This window comes from Heterodontus francisci, chromosome 22, assembly GCF_036365525.1.
Source record: "Heterodontus francisci isolate sHetFra1 chromosome 22, sHetFra1.hap1, whole genome shotgun sequence".
In the NCBI taxonomy this organism is placed as follows: Eukaryota; Metazoa; Chordata; class Chondrichthyes; order Heterodontiformes; family Heterodontidae; genus Heterodontus; species Heterodontus francisci.
The window spans coordinates 40,465,819-40,485,293 of NC_090392.1; the positions used below are offsets into that span (position 1 = coordinate 40,465,819).

Here is a 19,475-nt window from a genome sequence, read left to right on the forward strand (position 1 = left end):
GCCTAACCCCCTTGAAGCCTCTTTGCATCCTCCTCATAACTCACATTCTACCTAGTTTTGTGTCATCAGCAAACTTGGAAATATTGCATTGGGTCCCCACATCCAAATCATTGATATAGATAGTGAATAGCTGGGGCCTTGCGGTTCCCCACTAGTCACAGCCTGCCAATCTGAAAATGACCAGTTTACTCCTACTTTGTTTTCTATCCGTTAACCATTTCTCAATCCATTCCAGTATATTACCCCAATCCCATATGTTCTAATTTTGCTTACTAACCTTCTATGTGGGACCTTATCGAAAGCCTTCTGAAAATCTATATACACCACATCCACTGATTCCCCACTTATTGATTCTGCCGGTTGCATCCTAACAGGATTGTCAAACATGATTTCCCATTCATAAATCCATGTTGACTCTGCCCAATCCTACCATTAATTTCTTGGTGTTCAATTATCAGATTCTTTATCATAGATTCTAGCATTTTCCCTACTACTGATGTCAGGCTAACAGGTCTATAGTTCCCCATTTTCTCTCTCCCTCCTTTCTTAAATAGTGAGGTTACAATTGCTACCTTCCAATCTGCATAAACCATTCCAAAATCTATATAACGTTGGAAGATCACCACCAACGCATCCACTATCTCCATAGCCACCTCTTTCAACACTCTGGATTGGGAAGATGGTGGTGTAGTGGTAATATCATTGGACTAGTAATCCATAAGCCTAGGCTAATGCCCCGAGGACACTGGTTCAAATCCCACCATGGCAGCTGGTGGAATTTAAATTCAATTAATTAATTAATAAAAAAAAAATCTGGAATTGAAAGCTGTTTACAAGCAACAAGAACTGTTACTTACCAACCAATTAGCTTACAGATTTCCTGTGATGTCACTTTTTTTTTTTAAAACTCAGCGTGCGCCGATACAGCCAGAGAGAGAGACAGCGAGCGTCTGCTGCCCCGCCCCTAGGTGGAAAGGTAAGCTGTGGGAAGCGCACAGAGAGGCTGCATGGAGTATAATGTAGGGAAGTGTGAAGTTATTCACTTTGGTCGTAAGAATAGAAAGCAGAATATTTTTTAAAATGTGTGCAACTTGTAAGTGTTGGTGATCAAAGAGACTTGGGTGTGCTTGTACAAGGAATGCAGAAAGTTAGCCTGCAGATTCAACATGCAATTAGGAAGACAAATGGCATGTTGACCTTTATTGCAAGGGGACTGGAGTACAGGAATAAAGAAGTCTTGCTACAACTGTACAGGGTTTTGGTGAGACCACATCTGGAATACTGTGTGCAATTTTGGTCGCCACATTTAAAGAAAGGATATATTTGCATCGGATGCGGTGCGGCAAAGGTTCACTAGATTGGTTCCTGGGCTGAGGGGGGTTGTCCCATGATGAGAGGCTAAGTAAATTGGACCTGTATTCTCTGGAGTTTAGAAGAATGAGAGGCCATCTCACTGAAACACAAAAGATTCTGAAGGGGCTGGATAGGATAGACACAGAAATAGTTTCCATTGGTCAGGGAATCTAAAATACAGGGGCACAGTCTCAGGATAAGGGGCCGATCATTTAGGACTGAAATGAGAAGTATTTCACTCAGAGGGTTGTGAATCTTTGGAATTCTCTATCCCAGAGGGTTGTGGATGCTCCATCTTTGAATATGTTTAAGGCTGAAATAAACAGATTTATGGTCTCTCAGGGAATCAAGGATATGGCGAGTGGGTAAGAAAGTGGAGTTGAAGCCTAAGATCAGCCACGATTGTACTGAATGGCAGAGCAGGCTCGATGGGCCATATGGTCTACTCCTGCTCCTATTTCTTGTGTTCACACTGTTCTGATTGTGAGAAGAGCTTTAAAAGCAAAGAGGAACTGGTGACACACCAGCACACTCAGTGGGGAGAAGCCATTTACCTTCTCTGACTGTGGGAAGGGATTAACTGCACTATCCCACCTTCTAACACACCAGCGAGCTCATACAGAGGAGAGGCCATTCACCTGCTCTGTGTGTGGGAAGTGATTCACTCACTCATCCATCCTGTAAAAACACCGAGTTCACATGTGAGTGCAGGGGTTGGATTCTGCTGTTATTGATATTGCTAATCACATCCAACAACAACTTTCCTTCTTATAGCATTTTAACATTGTAAACATCCCAAGGAGAGTTAACAAAATTTGACACTGAACCACATCAGGAGAAATTAGGGCAGATGACCAAAAGCTTGGTCAAGGAGGCAAATTTGAAGGAGCATCTTAAAGGAGGGGGAAGAGGTAGAGAGGCAGAAAAGTTTAGGGAAGGATTCCCAGAGCTTAAGGACTAGGCAGCTGAAAGCACAGTCATCGATGATGAAGCAAACAAAATATGGGATGCACAAGAGGCCAGAATTAAGGACAGATATCTCAGAGGGTCATAGGGCTGGAAGACATTTAAGAGCGGGAGGGGTGAGGCCATGCAGGGATTGAAAACAAACACAAGAACTTTAAAATCGAGGAATTGCTTGACCGGGAGCCAATGTAGTCCAGCAAGCAACAGCTTAAAGCAACAAAGAATCAGTTTTTGTGCAAGTTCCATATTGCCAGCCTAAAGAGATAATGACCAACATTAATAGAATGCTTCATAGATTTTAAAATAATAACTGGTGGGTATTCTATCACTTAAATCCCAATGAGAGTAGGTTAGCAACCAACACAAGGTCTGAACCAACCATCAGGCCAAGCACAAGGTGGCCTGATGGTCAAGAAGGGTTAAAAGCCAGGGTCCACAATGCCTCGTAGAAGATTACGAAGAAGAACTCCAGCATGTGAAAAACCATCAACTCCAGCATGTGGCAAAGAGAGGACAGAAGAACTGAGAGTCTTCACGTTGTCTGTGACCAAAACACAATCGGAAAGGGCAACCATGAGAGTTACAAGGTCACTACCTGAATTTTAAGCATAACTTGATATTTCTTAATAAAGTTTTCCTAAATAACTACACCAAGTATCCTGTTACCACATTTGTCCGGACAAGACCATGACCAGAGTTAAAAGTGAGAAAGACTTGATGAAAAGAGAAATCTCACCCATAGAGGTAGTGAGGTAGAGCCGGTACAGCATGGTCACTGTACATGTGAAAACTAATGCTGTGATTTCAGATGATGTCGGCAAGGTGCAGCATGTAGACGAGAAATAGGAGGGGCCAAGGATAGATCCTTGGGGGACACCAGAGGTAACTTCAGGAGTGGGAAGAGACGGCACTGCAGGTGATACTCTGGATGTGATTAGATAGATAAAAATGGAACCAGGAGGGTGCAGTCCCACCCAGCTGAACAGTGGAGAGGTGTTGGAACAAGATGGTGTTGTCAGATGTAACAAAGTCTTCAGGCAGGTCAAGAAGGACAAGGAGGGATAGTTTACCTTTGTCACAGTCCATATAGGATGTCATTTGTGACTGTTATAAGAGCTGTTTCAATACTGTGGCGGGGGTGGAAACCTGATTGGAGGGATTCAAAGATGGAGTTCCAGGAAAGATGGGCACAGATTTGGGAGGCGACAACATGTTCAAGGATTTTGGAGAGGAATGGGAGGTTGGAGAAGGCAGTAGATTGCAATGATTCTGAGGTCAGGAGTTTTTTTGAGGAGGGGGTGATGACTGCAGATTTAAAGGAGAAAGGAACAGTACCTGAAGGGAAAGAACCATTAACAATATCAGCTCTAATGGGGAAGTTGGGTGGTCAGCAGTTTAGTGGGAATAGCATTGAGGGAGCAGGTGGGTCGCATGAACAAGTTGAGCTCGGAGAACATACGAACAAATGAATTCGGAGGAGTAGGCCACTCAGCCCCTCGAGCCTGCTCCGCCATTCAATAAGTTCATGGCTGAATTGATTACTCCACATTCCCGCCTACCCCCAATAACTTTTCACTGCCTTGCTTATCAAGAATCTATCCACCTCTGCCTTAAAAATATTTAAAGACTCTGCTTTCACTGCCTTTTGAGGAAGAGAATTCCAAAGATGCATGACCCTATGAGAGAAACACCTCCCCTCATCTCTGTCTTAAATGGGCAATGCCTTATTTTTAAACAGTGACCTCTAGTTCTAGATTCTCCCACAAGGGGAAACATCCTTTAAACATCCACCCTGTCAAGACCCCTCAGGATCTTATATGTTTCAACCAAGTCAACTTTTACTCTGCTGAACTCCAGCAGATAACATTTCCTCATAAGACAACGCACCCATTCCAGGTATTATTCTAGGAAACCTTCTCTGAACTGCTTCCAATGCATTTACATCCTTCCTTAAATAAGGAGACCAATACTATAATGGAAAGGGCATGAGGGGAAATAGGACAGAAACTACAGAAAGATGTGGGTTCAGTGCTTGGGCAAGGGGGATCTTTTAGAGGTAGATTGGCCTGGTGGGCTAGTGGAAGGGAGGGAAGCAGCAGAGGCAGCTGATTGGATGGTCTCAATCTTAGTGACAAAGAAATCCATGAGCTGCTCACAATTGTTGGAGGTGAGGATGGAGGAGACAGGGGAAAGGGGGAAGCACTAACTTGCGTTAGCAATGTTAAAAAGACTCCACACACTGCGTGTTTAACACAAGGCTGATTTATTTAACTTTTATCCAGAACATTAGCCCCTATAACTGGGCTGGAGTTTATCAGCAGAAACAGACCCCAATGAACATAGTTAAGTCCTGGATGTGAGTAACAGGAGAATCCAACCACTGTAGTTACTTGTGAACTCGCTGGTGTCTCAGCAGGGTGGATGACCGAGTGAATCCTTTCCCACACACGGAGCAGGTAAACGGCCTCTCCTCAGTGTGGGTTCGTTGGTGTCTCAGTAGGTTGGATGAGGTAGTGAATCCCTTCCCACACAAGGAGCAGGTGAACGGCCTCTCCCCAGTATGAGTTCGCTGGTGCGTCAGCAGATGGGATGAATGAGCAAATCTCTTCCCACACACGGAGCAGGTGAATGGCCTCTCCCCAGTGTGAACTCGCTGGTGTGTCAGCAGGTTGGATGACTGAGTGAATCCCTTCCCACATACAGAGCAGATGAACGGCCTCTTCCCAGTGTGAGTTCGCTGGTGTGTCAACAGGTTGGATGATTGAGTGAATCCCCTCCCACACACAAAGCAGGTGAACAGCCTTTCCCCAGTGTGAACTCGCTGGTGTCTCAGCAGGTTAGTTGAATCAGTGAATCCCTTTCCACACTCAGAGCAGGTGAACGGCTTCTCCCCAGTGTGAACTCGCTGGTGTGTCAACAGGTTGGATGGCTGAGTGAATCCCTTCCCACACATGGAACAGGTGAATGGCCTCTCCCCAGTGTGACTGCGCCGATGAGTTTCCAACTGAAATGGGTAATTGAATCCCTTCCCACAGTCCCCACATTTCCATGGTTTCTCCCCAGTGTGACTGTGCTTGTGACTCGACAGGCCTGATGAATGGCTGAAGCCTTGTCCACACAGAGAACACATGTACGGTTTCTCCTCACAGCGAACGGTGCTTTTTTCTTTCATGTTCAAAATCCTATGATATGTTGGTTACAATAAACTAAGCGACTCCTTTAGATCCTGATGTAATGTTTCTTCGGAGTTTCCAGACTGCAAATCCTCTCCTTCTAATACCCTGTGAAATTCATTTAAAGCAGAAAAAAGGGAATGTGAGAGACCACACAAAAACACAAAGGCAGTTCGTGGAATGGAGCCGAATGAATCTTTTAACCTGTGGGGCCGGCACTAGGAAAAAGTGACCATGAAAGCTACTGGATTGTTGTAAAAACCCAACTGATGTCCTTCAGCGAAGGTCTGGGCCTACACAAGACTCTGGCCTCTATGGGAGGATGGGGTGGGGGGTGGGGAGAGGTGGGAGCAGCAGGGGGTAAAGGAGAGGGATTTTATATAGCTACACTCGACCATAACTTTGACAGAACCTCTGAAACCCTCAACCTTTACCATCTCGAAGGACCAGGGTAGCAGGTGTACGTGAACACCAACCCCCTCAAGTCACACACCATCCTGATTTGTCTGACATCCAGTACCGGATGAACAGAAAATTCCTCCATTTAAATACCGGAAAGACTGAAGCCATTGTTTACAGTCCCTGCTGCAACCTCCACTGCCTGGTGACTGACTCCATCCCTCTCTTTGTCAACTGAGGCTGAACCAGACTGTTCAGAACCATGGTACCATATTTGACCCGGAGATGAGCTTCTGACCACATATTCCCGCCATCACCAAGACCACACAGGCTCCTGGTTAAGCAGCACTTCAATTTTAAAATGTTGATGCTTGTTTTCAAATGGCTCCATGGCCTCGCCCCTCACTATCTCTATAATCTCCTCCAACCCTCCAAGATATCAGGGCTCATCTAATTCTGGTCTCTTGAGCATCCCCGATTTTCATTGCTCCACCATTGGCAGCTGTTCCTTCAGATGCCAAGGCCCTCCCAAAACCTCTCCGCCTCTCTACCTTGCTTTCCTCCATTAAGGCACTCCTTAAAATCTACCTCTTCCACCAAGCTTTTGGTCATTTGTCCTAATATCTCCTTATGTGGCTCAATGTCAAATGTTGCTTTAAAACACTCCTGTGAAACATCTTTGAACATTTTATTACATTAAAGATGCTATATAAATACAAGTTGTTGTTGACGTGGACATGTATCATCGTTCCTTCATCATCGCTGGGTGAAAATCCTATAACTCATTCCCTACCACCACTGTGGAAGCACACATGAACTGTCATGGTTCAAGAGGAAGGTGCATCGTCACCTAAAATCATAGAAGGAGGCCATTCGGCCCATCAGGCCCATGCCAGATCTCTGTAAGAGAGACTTAGCTTGTTCCACTCCCTTGCCTTTTCCCCATAGTTGTGCAAATCCCTTCAGGTAATTAGCCAAATGCCTTTTGAAAGCCATGATTGAATTTGCCTCCACCACATTCTCATGCAATGACTTTTAGATCCTTAACACTCACTGCGTAAAAAGGTTTTTCCTCATGTTGGCGTTGGAAAGTGAGTTGCACTCAGGAGACTCCTGCACTACATGCCTGGTGGTCACCCATTCCCTCTCTGCCTGCTCACTCTTAAGCTGTAGGGTGACTACATCCAGAAACATGCTGTCAACACAGCTCTCAGCCTTGCAGGAGAGCTGCAGTGACGCCAGTTGCTGCTCATGCTCCGAGACCCAGAACTCAAGCTACTCCAGCTGACGATATTTCCTAAACATGCAATTGTCCAGCACGAGAAGTATCCTGGAGTTCCCACATGGAATAGGATGTGCATTGAACGGGACTGAAGTACCCTGCCTTAATTCTAATTATTAGATGATTAACTGCTTCTGTTCTGCTGACATCACTTTATTTTATAGGGAGGTTATTTTAAATAATACCGAAGACTTACATCGACTTAAGCCGACTTAAACATAGTAATTTATACTTCACCAAACTTAAAAACAGATCAGGCAATTAACTAAAGTTTTTAGTTTAACCCACTGCCCTCACTTACAGAAATATAGACAAGTGTAATACTAACCAACCAATCACCAACCTGTTGCGCTGTAACATCACTTTTTATTTTTTTCACTGAATATACGTTGTCATCACTCAGGTATTCGGGGTCCTGGAAAAGGCGTTTAAAAAAGCCATCACTGTGAGTCCAGGATAGAAATTCACAAAATTCTCTCCTCCTGCTTCCTGGCCAAGGATGCTGCACGTGCGGCCTGCTGCACACTGCCCCCAAGAAAGCGGACAGCAGTCAGGGCGACACAGTGGCGCAGTGGTTAGCACCGCAGCCTCACAGCTCCAGCGACCCGGGTTCAATTCTGGGTACTGCCTGTGTGGAGTTTGCAAGTTCTCCCTGTGTCTGTGTGGGTTTCCTCTGGGTGCTCTGGTTTCCTCCCACATGTCAAAAACTTGCAGGTTGATAGGTAAATTGGCCATTAGCAATTGCCCCTAGTATAGGTAGGTGGTAGGGAAAATATAGGGACAGGTGGGGATGTGGTAGGAATATGTGTTTTCTCAGACACAGCCCTGCCCCTTTCCAGTGGTGTCGTGTCGAAAGGAGAGGGTCTTGGTGGCTTTACCCCGAGCGTGTTCACGACTTCCTTGGCGACCTGCGTGGAAGTGTTGTCGGCTCCGTCTGTTTCCCTTTGCAGCACTTTGGCGCGCGCACACACACACACACACACACACACACATATAGTGTAGGATTAGTATAAATGGGTGGTTGATGGTCGGCACAGATTCGGTGGGCCGAAGGGCCTGTTTCAGTGCTGTATCTCTAAACGAAACTAAACTAAGTTAACCCAGGCCTGCCACTGGGAAAAGCCCTGCAGTTGCTACCCAACTCGGTGGTGTGACCTGAAGCTTCTTCTATTCGGGGTCTGAGACTGCAACTGGTGTTTATAAATTGGAAAATTTTCCCTATTTTGTATCGGGGCCTGGGGCTGTATTCAGTGCGTGTGAAGCCTGCGTTGGCCCGGGCTCCAGAGGAGCGTGGTGGAAGCAGGTTCATTGGAAGCATTCAAGAAGGAATTGGATTATTATCTGAATAGTAAGAATGTGCAGGGCTGCGGGCAGAGGACGGAGGAGTGGCAATAGCTGAATTGCTCCTTTAGAGAGCCAGCACAGATTCAACGGGCCGAATGGCCTCTTTCTATACTGTAACCATTCTAAGATTAATGATTCAGGTGAACCTCAACTCCCAGACCCGAATATAAAACAGTGAACATTATCCCCCAGAACCGAATATAAAACAGAAAACATTATCCCCCGGACCTGAATATAAAACAGAAAACATTATCCCCCGGACCCGAATATAAAACAGAAAACATTATCCCCCGGACCCGAATATAAAACTGAGAACATTATCCCCCGGACCCGAATAGAAAACAGAGAACATTATCCCCCGGACCCGAATAGAAAACAGAGAACATTATCCCCCGGACCCGAATATAAAACAGAAAACATTATCCCCCGGACCCGAATATAAAACTGAGAACATTATCCCCCGGACCCGAATATAAAACTGAGAACATTATCCCCCGGACCCGAATATAAAACTGAGAACATTATCCCCCGGACCCGAATAGAAAACAGAAAACATTATCCCCCAGAACCGAATATAAAACTGAGAACATTATCCCCCGGACCCGAATAGAAAACAGAAAACATTATCCCCCGGACCCGAATAGAAAACAGAGAACATTATTCCCCAGAACCGAATATAAAACTGAGAACATTATCCCCCGGACCCGAATATAAAACTGAGAACATTATCCCCCGGACCCGAATATAAAACAGAAAACATTATCCCCCGGACCCGAATATAAAACTGAGAACATTATCCCCCGGACCCGAATATAAAACTGAGAACATTATCCCCCGGACCCGAATATAAAACTGAGAACATTATCCCCCGGACCCGAATATAAAACTGAGAACATTATCCCCCGGACCCGAATAGAAAACAGAAAACATTATCCCCCAGAACCGAATATAAAACTGAGAACATTATCCCCCAGACCCGAATAGAAAACAGAGAACATTATTCCCCAGAACCGAATATAAAACTGAGAACATTATCCCCCAGACCCGAATATAAAACTGAGAACATTATCCCCCGGACCCGAATATAAAACTGAGAACATTATCCCCCGGACCCGAATATAAAACAGAAAACATTATCCCCCGGACCCGAATATAAAACTGAGAACATTATCCCCCAGACCCGAATATAAAACTGAGAACATTATCCCCCGGACCCGAATATAAAACAGAGAACATTATCCCCCGGACCCGAATATAAAACAGAGAACATTATCCCCCGGACCCGAATATAAAACTGAGAATATTATTCCACAGACCCGAATATAAAACAGAAAGCATTATCCCCCAGACCTGAATATAATACTGAGAACATTATCCACCAGATCCGAATATAAAACTGAGAACATTATCCCCCAGACCCGAATATAAAACATAGAACATTATCCCCCGGACCCGAATATAAAACATAGAACATTATCCCCCAGACCCGAATATAAAACAGAAAACATTATCCCCAGGACCCGAATATAAAACTGAGAACATTATCCCCCAGACCCGAATATAAAACATAGAACATTATCCCCCAGATCCGAATATAAAACATAGAACATTATCCCCCAGACCCGAATATAAAACATAGAACATTATCCCTCAGACCCGAATATAAAACATAGAACATTATCCCCAGGACCCGAATATAAAACATGGAACATTATCCCCCAGACCCGAATATAAAACAGAAAACATTATCCCCCAGACCCGAATATAAAACATAGAACATTATCCCCCAGACCCGAATATAAAACATAGAACATTATCCCCCAGACCCGAATATAAAACATAGAACATTATCCCCCAGACCCGAATATAAAACATAGAACATTATCCCCCAGATCCGAATATAAAACATAGAACATTATCCCCAGGACCCGAATATAAAACTGAGAACATTATCCCCCAGACCCGAATATAAAACAGAAAACATTATCCCCAGGACCCGAATATAAAACTGAGAACATTATCCCCCAGACCCAAATATAAAACATAGAACATTATCCCCCAGACCCGAATATAAAACTGAGAACATTATCCCCCAGACCCGCATATAAAACATAGAACATTATCCCCCAGACCCGAATATAAAACATAGAACATTATCCCCCAGACCCGAATATAAAACATAGAACATTATCCCCCAGACCCGAATATAAAACATAGAACATTATCCCCCAGACCCAAATATAAAACATGGAACATTATCCCCCGGACCCGAATATGAAACATAGAACATTATCCCCAGACCCAAATATAAAACAGAAAACATTATCCCCCAGACCCGAATATAAAACAGAGAACATTATCCCCCAGACCCGAATATAAAACAGAAAACATTATCCCCCAGACCCGAATATAAAACATATTACATTATCCCCAGGACCCGAATATAAAACATAGAACATTATCCCCCAGTCCCGAATATAAAACATAGAACATTATCCCCCAGACCCGAATATAAAACAGAAAACATTATCCCCCAGACCCAAATATAAAACATATAACATTATCCCCAGGACCCGAATATAAAACATAGAACATTATCCCCCAGACCCGAATATAAAACAGAAAACATTATCCCCAGACCCGAATATAAAACATAGAACATTATCCCCCAGACCCGAATATAAAACTGAGAACATTATCCCCCAGACCCGAATACAAAACAGAAAACATTATCCCCAGGACCCGAATATAAAACTGAGAACATTATCCCCCAGACCCGAATATAAAACATAGAACATTATCCCCCAGACCCGAATACAAAACAGAAAACATTATCCCCAGGACCCGAATATAAAACTGAGAACATTATCCCCCAGACCCGAATATAAAACAGAAAACATTATCCCCAGGACCCGAATATAAAACTGAGAACATTATCCCCCAGACCCAAATATAAAACATAGAACATTATCCCCCAGACCCGAATATAAAACATAGAACATTATCCCCAGAACCAAATATAAAACAGAAAACATTATCCCCCAGACCCAAATATAAAACATAGAACATTATCCCCCGGACCCGAATATAAAACATAGAACATTATCCCCCAGACCCAAATATAAAACTGAGAACATTATCCCCCAGACCCGAATATAAAACATAGAACATTATCCCCCAGACCCAAATATAAAACTGAGAACATTATCCCCCAGACCCGAATATAAAACATAGAACATTATCCCCCAGACCCAAATACAAAACTGAGAACATTATCCCCCAGACCCGAATATAAAACAGAAAACATTATCCCCCAGACCCGAATATAAAACAGAAAACATTATCCCCCAGACCCGAATATAAAACAGAGAACATTATCCCCCGGACCCGAATATAAAACATAGAACATTATCCCCAGACCCAAATATAAAACAGAAAACATTATCCCCCAGACCCGAATATAAAACAGAAAACATTATCCCCCAGACCCGAATATAAAACATATAACATTATCCCCAGGACCCGAATATAAAACATAGAACATTATCCCCAGACCCAAATATAAAACAGAAACATTATCCCCCAGACCCGAATATAAAACATATAACATTATCCCCAGGACCCGAATATAAAACATAGAACATTATCCCCAGACCCAAATATAAAACAGAAAACATTATCCCCCAGACCCGAATATAAAACAGAAAACATTATCCCCCAGACCCGAATATAAAACATATAACATTATCCCCAGGACCCGAATATAAAACATAGAACATTATCCCCCAGACCCGAATATAAAACAGAAAACATTATCCCCAGACCCGAATATAAAACATAGAACATTATCCCCCAGACCCAAATATAAAACATAGAACATTATCCCCCAGACCCGAATATAAAACATAGAACATTATCCCCCAGACCCGAATATAAAACAGAAAACATTATCCCCAGGACCCGAATATAAAACATAGAACATTATCCCCCAGACCCGAATATAAAACATAGAACATTATCCCCCAGACCCGAATATAAAACATAGAACATTATCCCCCAGACCCGAATATAAAACAGAAAACATTATCCCCCAGACACAAATATAAAACATATAACATTATCCCCAGGACCCGAATATAAGACATAGAACATTGTCCCCCAGACCCGAATATAAAACATAGAACATTATCCCCCAGACCCAAATATAAAACAGAAAACATTATCCCCCAGACCCGAATATAAAACATAGAACATTATCCCCAGGACCCGAATATAAAACATAGAACATTATCCCCCAGACCCGAATATAAAACATAGAACATTATCCCCCAGACCCGAATATAAAACATTGAACATTATCCCCAGACCCAAATATAAAACAGAAAACATTATCCCCAGGACCCGAATATAAAACATAGAACATTATCCCCCGGACCCGAAGATAAAACATAGAACATTATCCCCCAGACCCGAATATAAAACATAGATCATTATCCCCAGGACCCGAATACAAAACTGAGAACATTATCCCCCAGACCCGAATATAAAACAGAAAACATTATCCCCCAGACCTGAATATAAAACAGTGAACATTATCCCCTCCTGAGACCCAAATATAAAACAGTGAACATTATTCCTCCCCCCAGGCACGAATATAACACAGTGAACATGATTCTATGATAAAGATAATAATATAGTCTAACACTCACAGCAACCTACAATCCACCAGCTCTTAATTGGTCCGTCTGTGTTTCTCGACTCAGTTCTGTGAGCAACGGCTGCAATAAAAGAGGAGCAAAGTACTGCGGATGCTGGAAATCTGAAGCAAAAACAGAAAATGCTGGAAATACTCAGCAGGTCGGGCAGCATCTGTGGAGAGAAACAGAGTTAATGTTTCAGTTGCATCGAGCTGCTGGATCCTTTGGCCTGGAACTCGGAGTGGGAGAAGGAGGATGAATGAGGAGAGGCAATATTGTCCAACACTCGCAGCAACCTACAATCCACCTACAATACCGGGAGAGGGAGACTGAGTTTAGAAACACTCACCAACACGCCAGTAAAACATTCCAGGAGGAAAAGGGGGAGCAGTGTGTACCTGCCCTGATATCCCCCCAGGCCTGTCAGTCAAACCCCCCACTCCTCAGCTCAGCCTAGCAACTTCCTGCACCTTGATCCTGCTCTGCCCAGGTGTGGCACAGTCCAAGGGGACTTTTTATCAAACTAGGGAGCGGGTATTTGAAATGGGATAGTGAGAGTGTATAAAGATCATTGTTTAATACTTGGGCCTTGGGCCGCCCTTAGTGTTTGAACACCACTTGGAAGAAGCACTGAATGTAGCAAGGGCACAGAATGTACTCTGGGTAGGGGACTTGAATATCCATCACCAAGAGTGGCTCAGTAGCACCACTACTGACCAAGGAGGCTGCGTCCTAAAGGACATAGCTGCTAGACTGGGTCTGCGGCAGGTGGTGAGGGCACCAACAAGAGGGAAAAACCTACTTGACCTCATCCTCACCAATCTACCTGTCGCAGATGCATCTGTCCATGTCAGTATTGGTATGAGTAACCACTGCACAGTCCTTGTGGAGATAAAGTCCCCACTTTACACTGATGGTACCCACCATCGTGTTGTGTGGCACTACCACCGTGCTGACTGGGATAGATTTCAAACAGATCTAGCAACTCAAAATTGGCATCCATGAGGCACTGTGGGCCATCAGCAGCAGCAGAATTGAATTCAATCACAATCTGTAACCTCATGGCCCAGCATATTCCCCACTCTACCATCACCTTCAAGCCGGGGGACCAACGCTGGTTCAATGATGAGTGTAGGAGGGCATGCCAGGAGCAGCACCAGGCATGCCTCAAAATGAAGTGTCAGCCTAGTGAAGCTACAACACAGAACAACTTGCATGCCAAACAGCGGAAGAAGCACGCAATAGATAGGGCTAAGCGATCCCACAACCAATGGATCAGATCTAAGCTCTGCAGTCCTACCACATCCAGTCGTGAATAGTATTGGGCAATTAAACAACTAACTGGAGGAGGTGGCTACACAAATATCCCCATCTTCAATGATGGGGGAGCCCAGCACATCAGTGCAAAAGACAAGGCTAAAGCATTTGCATTAATCTTCAGCCAGAAGTGCCGAGTAGATGATCCATCTTGGCCTCCTCTTGAGGTCCTAGCATCACAGATGCCAGTCTTCAGCCAATCTGATTCACTCCACGATATCAAGAAACTGCTGAAGCCACTGGATGTTGCAAAGGCAATGGGCCCTGACAACATCCCAGCAATAGTACTGAAGACCTGTGCTCCAGAACTAGCTGCACCCCTAGCCAAGCTGCTCCAGTACAGCTACAACACTGGCATCTACCTGGCAATGCGGAAAATTGCTCAGATATGTCCTGTCCACAAAAAGCAGGCCAAATAAAACCCAGCCAATTACCCATCAGTCTGCTCTCAATCATCAACAATGTGATGGAAGGGATCTTCGACAGTGCTATCAAGTGGCACTTATTCAGCAATAACCTGCTCACTAATTCTCAGTTTGGGTTTTGCCAGGGCCACTCAACTCCTGACCTCATTACAGCCTTGGTCCAAACATGAACAAAGGAGCTGAACTCCAGAGGTGAGAGTGATTGTCCTTGACATCAAGGTAACATTTGACCCAGTATGGCATTAAGGAGCCCTGGCAAAACTGGAGTCAATGGGAATCGGGGGAAAACTCTCCCCTGGTTGGAATCGTACCTAGCACAAAGGAAGATGGTTGTGGTTGTTGGAGGTTAATCATCTCAGTCCCAGGACATCACTGCAGGAAATAAAACCAAAAAAGTGCTGGAAATACTCAGCAACTCTGGCAGCATCTGTGGACGGAGAAGCAAAGTTAACATTTCAGGTCAGTGACCTTTCATCGGAACTGGCAAAGGTTAGAAATATAATAGGTTTTAAGCAAATAAAGTGGGGGTGTGGCAAAAGAGAACAAATGGGAAGGTGCTGATAGGACAAAAGGTCAGAGAATAACTGACAAGGAGGTCATGGGGCAAAGACAAAGAGTGCGTTAATGGTGTGGTGAAATACAAAGCATTAGTGCACAAAGGGTGTTAAATGACAGAATGAAAGCCCTAGCCACAAGCAAAAACACGCTTCTGATATGTCTTCCTTTTTCCTTAACCGAGGATTCCCCCTCCTCCCCCCGCTGTGGTTAACAGACACCTCAAGTGTCCAGCCCATTTCCCGCACCTCTGTTCTCACCCCTTCCCCTCCCTCCCAGAACCGCGACAGGGTTCCCCTTGTCCTCACTTTCCACCCCACCAGCCTCCACATCCAAAGGATTATCCTCCACCATGTCCAGCGTGATGGCACGACGAAATGCATCTTCCCCTCCCCTCCAGTCAGCATTCCGAAGAGATTGTTCCCTCCACGACACCCTGGTCCCCTCCTCCAATACCCCAAAACCTCGTTCTCTTCCCAAAGCACCTTCCCTTGCATTCGCAGGAGGTGTAATACCTGCTCTTTTACCTCCTTTCTCCTCACTATCCAAGGCCCCAAACACTCCATTCAGGTGAAGCAGTGATTTACTTCCTTCAATTTAGTATACTGTATTCACTGCTCACAATGCTGTCTCCTCTACACTGAGAAGACCAAACGCAGATTGGGTGACTGCTTTATGGAACACCTACGCTCAGTCCGAAAACATGACCCCAAGCTTCCTGTCTCTTGCCATTTCAATACACCTCCCTGCTCTCATGTCCACATATCTGTCCTGGGATTGTTGCAGTGTTCCAGTGAACATCAACACAAGCTCGAGGAACTGCACTTTATTTACCGATTAGGCACACTACAGCCGGCCGGACTGAACACTGAGTTCAATAATTTCAGAGCATGACTGCCCCCCCCCCTTTATTTTTAGTTTTACTTTGTACTTTTTATTTGTATTTCATTCTATTTGTTTGTTTCATCGTTGCACTTTTTAAAAACCATGTGCCTGCCCACATTTATTTCTTTTTTTTTCATGTTTTTGCTTGTGGCTAGGGCTTTCATTATTCTGTCATTTAACACCCTCTCTGCACTAACACTTTGTATTTCACCACACTATTAACACACACTTTGTCTTTGCCCATGACCTCCTTGTCAGTTATTCTCTGTCCTATCAACACCATTTGTTCTCTTTTGCACCAACCCCACTTTATTTGCTTAAAACCTATTACATTTCTAACCTTTGCCGGTTCTGATGAAAGGTCACTGACCTGAAATGTTAACTTTGCTTCTCTGTCCACAGATGCTGCCAGATCTGCTGAGTATTTCCAGCACTTTTTTGGTTTTATTTCAGATTTCCAGCATCTGCAGTATTTTGCTTTTACATCACTGCAGGAGTTCCTCAGGTTTGTGTCCGAGGCCCAACCATCTTTAGCTGCTTCATCAATGAGTTTCCCTCCATCATAAGGCCAGAAGTGGGGATGTTCGCTAATGATTGCAAAATGTTCAGCACCATTTGTGACGCCTCAGATACTGAAGCAACCCATGTCCATATGCAGCAAGACCTGGACAACATCCGCTTGGGCTGATAAGTGGCAAGTAACATTCGCACCACATGAGTGCCAGGCAATGATCATCTCAAACAAGAGAGAATCTAATCATCTCCCCTTGATGTTCAATGGTATTACTATTGCTGAATTCCCCGCTATCAACATCCTGGGGGTTACCATTGACCACAAACTGAACCAGCCACATAAATACAGTGGTCTGCTTAATTGGCACCCCATCCACCACTTTCAACATTGACTCCCTTCACCACCACAACAATGTTACTTGTAGCATAGATAAAGGAGAAGCAGTGGATGTGGTGTATTTGGATTTTCAGAAGGCTTTGGATAAGGTCCCACACAGGAGGTTAGTAAACAAAATTTGAGCACCTGAGATTGGGGATAATATACTGCAATGGATTGAGAATGGTTAACAGACAGAAAGCAGGTAGTATGAATAAATGGGTCACGTTCAGGATAGCAGGCTGTTACTAGTGGTGTATCGCAAGGATCAAAGTGCTTAGGCCACAGTAGTTTAAAACCTATATAAATGACATGGATATGGGGACCAATTGTCATATTTCCAAATTTGAAGATGACACAAAACTAGGAGCAAATCTAAGTTCTGAGGAGGATGCAGGGAGGCTTCAAGGGATTTGGACAAGCTAAATGAATGGGCAAGAACACAGCAGATGGAATATAATGTTCATTGTTTAACATTCGGGCCTGGGGCTGCGCTTGGTAGAGGGAGTTTAATGGCCTTCCCCATGGAGTTTTGGAAGCTGGATATCCGAACGAGGCACCCAGTATTGAGAGCGTGGTGGGGGGGGGGGGGGGGAGGAGGGGCACTTATCGCCACCCCCTGCCTTTGCTGGCAACTGCCTTGCTCCCTACAGCTCCTCCCCCAGGACCCCTCCCACTCTGACCTACCTGTGACCTGGGTCAAGCACTGCTCCTGGGCTTCAGGTGGGTGCTCACATTTGCTATCGAAAGAAACTGATCTTTTTTACACTTTCCGAAATGTCTAACTATGAATTGTTTTGTAATGTACTTTTTTAAACAAATTTTGTTAATAAAGTATTTTGCTGAAGAAAAGACTGAGAGCTGCCTAGCTCTGATTGATCGGCAGCTTTCAGAGGGCGGGACTTCCGTCGCCGGGGTTCTTGATCCTGGGAAAGGCCCGCCGCTGTTGGCACTTGCTTCGGCTGCTTCCCACAGAAGGGGCTCGGCAGGAGTTTTCGGCGGCGCTTTTGCCGGAGGTCGACACCCTGTGATAAAATCATAGCCGGTGTATGTAAATCCCGCTGCCCACTCCCCTCTCTCGTTCCCGCCGACGACCTCTCACCTGACAACTCACAATACCTAAGTGATTGACGGCAGCTCCTGCCCAATAGAAAGCGGAGTCAGTTTTGGCGGATCGTTTATGAACCCGCCCACTACGTGCCGTGAGTCCCGCCCCTCACTCACTTCGATTGGTTGGCTGACCCACCGGCCGCTCAGTCCTCCAGGCCCGCTCCCTCTCTTACTATTGGTCCGTAGCTGCCGTCAATCAGTCAGGGGGCGGGCGGTGTTAGCTGAGCATGTGCGGCAGGTCGGGGTTGAGGTGGAGATCGCAGTTCGAGCATGTGAGAGGGAGGCGTGTTAATAAAGGCCGGGGCTCGCAGGTCACAGATACACCGAATGCGGAGCCAGGAGCCAGTCTAAACAGCGACCCCTCCAGCTGCGGCTTCCACCGCTTCTCCGGCCCATATCTGAAAGACCCTAACTGCCCCAAAGTCCAGGAGAAGCAGGGAGCGTCTGTAAATGGAGGAGAAATGGGGACTGGTCCATAGTCCATACGGCACAGAAGGACGCTATTCAGCCAATTGAGTTTGTGCCAGCTCTCCACGAAGCTATGCAGTCAGTCCCACTCCCCAGCTTGATCCCTGTCGCCCTGCAAGACGATTTCTCTCAAGATGCCATCCAACTTCCACTTAAACATAGGAGCAGGAGTAGGCCATTCAGTCCATCGTGCCTTCCCTACCATTCAATATGATCATGGCTGATCATCCATTTCAATGCTTTTTTCCCACACTATCCTCATATCCTGTTATTTGTATTTAGAAATCTGTCAACCTCTGCTTTAAACATACTCAATGACTGAGCTTCCACAGCCCTCTGGGGTAGAGAATTCCAAAGATTCACAATCCTCTGAGTAAAGAAATTTCTCCTCATCTCTGTCCTAAGTGGCTTCCCCCTTATTTTGAAATTGCTTCCCCTGGTTCTAGACTCCTCAACCAGGGGAAACTCCTTAGCTGCATCTACCCTGTCTATTCCCTAACTATTTTGTAGGTTTCAATGAGATCACCTTCGAAACTAGAGAATACGGGTCCAGATTCCCCAATCTCTCTTCATAAGACAGTCCCACCATCCTGGAAACAAGTCTGGTGAGCT

General features: G+C 44.9%; 1 protein-coding gene across 1 annotated transcript in view; it reads right to left on the bottom strand.

Annotated features, from left to right (window-relative positions):
* The window catches only part of LOC137381549 (zinc finger protein 271-like), a 56,588-nt gene extending 38,207 nt beyond the window's left edge, over positions 1–18,381 (bottom strand). The window contains exons 1-4 of the mRNA XM_068054245.1: positions 17,973–18,381; positions 13,227–13,295; positions 7,517–7,588; positions 4,710–5,600 (exon numbers count right to left, since the gene is read on the bottom strand). Coding sequence (XP_067910346.1) covers positions 4,710–5,491 — 782 coding nt within the window. The 5' untranslated portion in view covers positions 5,492–5,600; positions 7,517–7,588; positions 13,227–13,295; positions 17,973–18,381. The remainder of the gene's footprint in view (positions 1–4,709; positions 5,601–7,516; positions 7,589–13,226; positions 13,296–17,972) is intronic.
* Between the last annotated feature and the right edge of the window lie 1,094 nt (positions 18,382–19,475).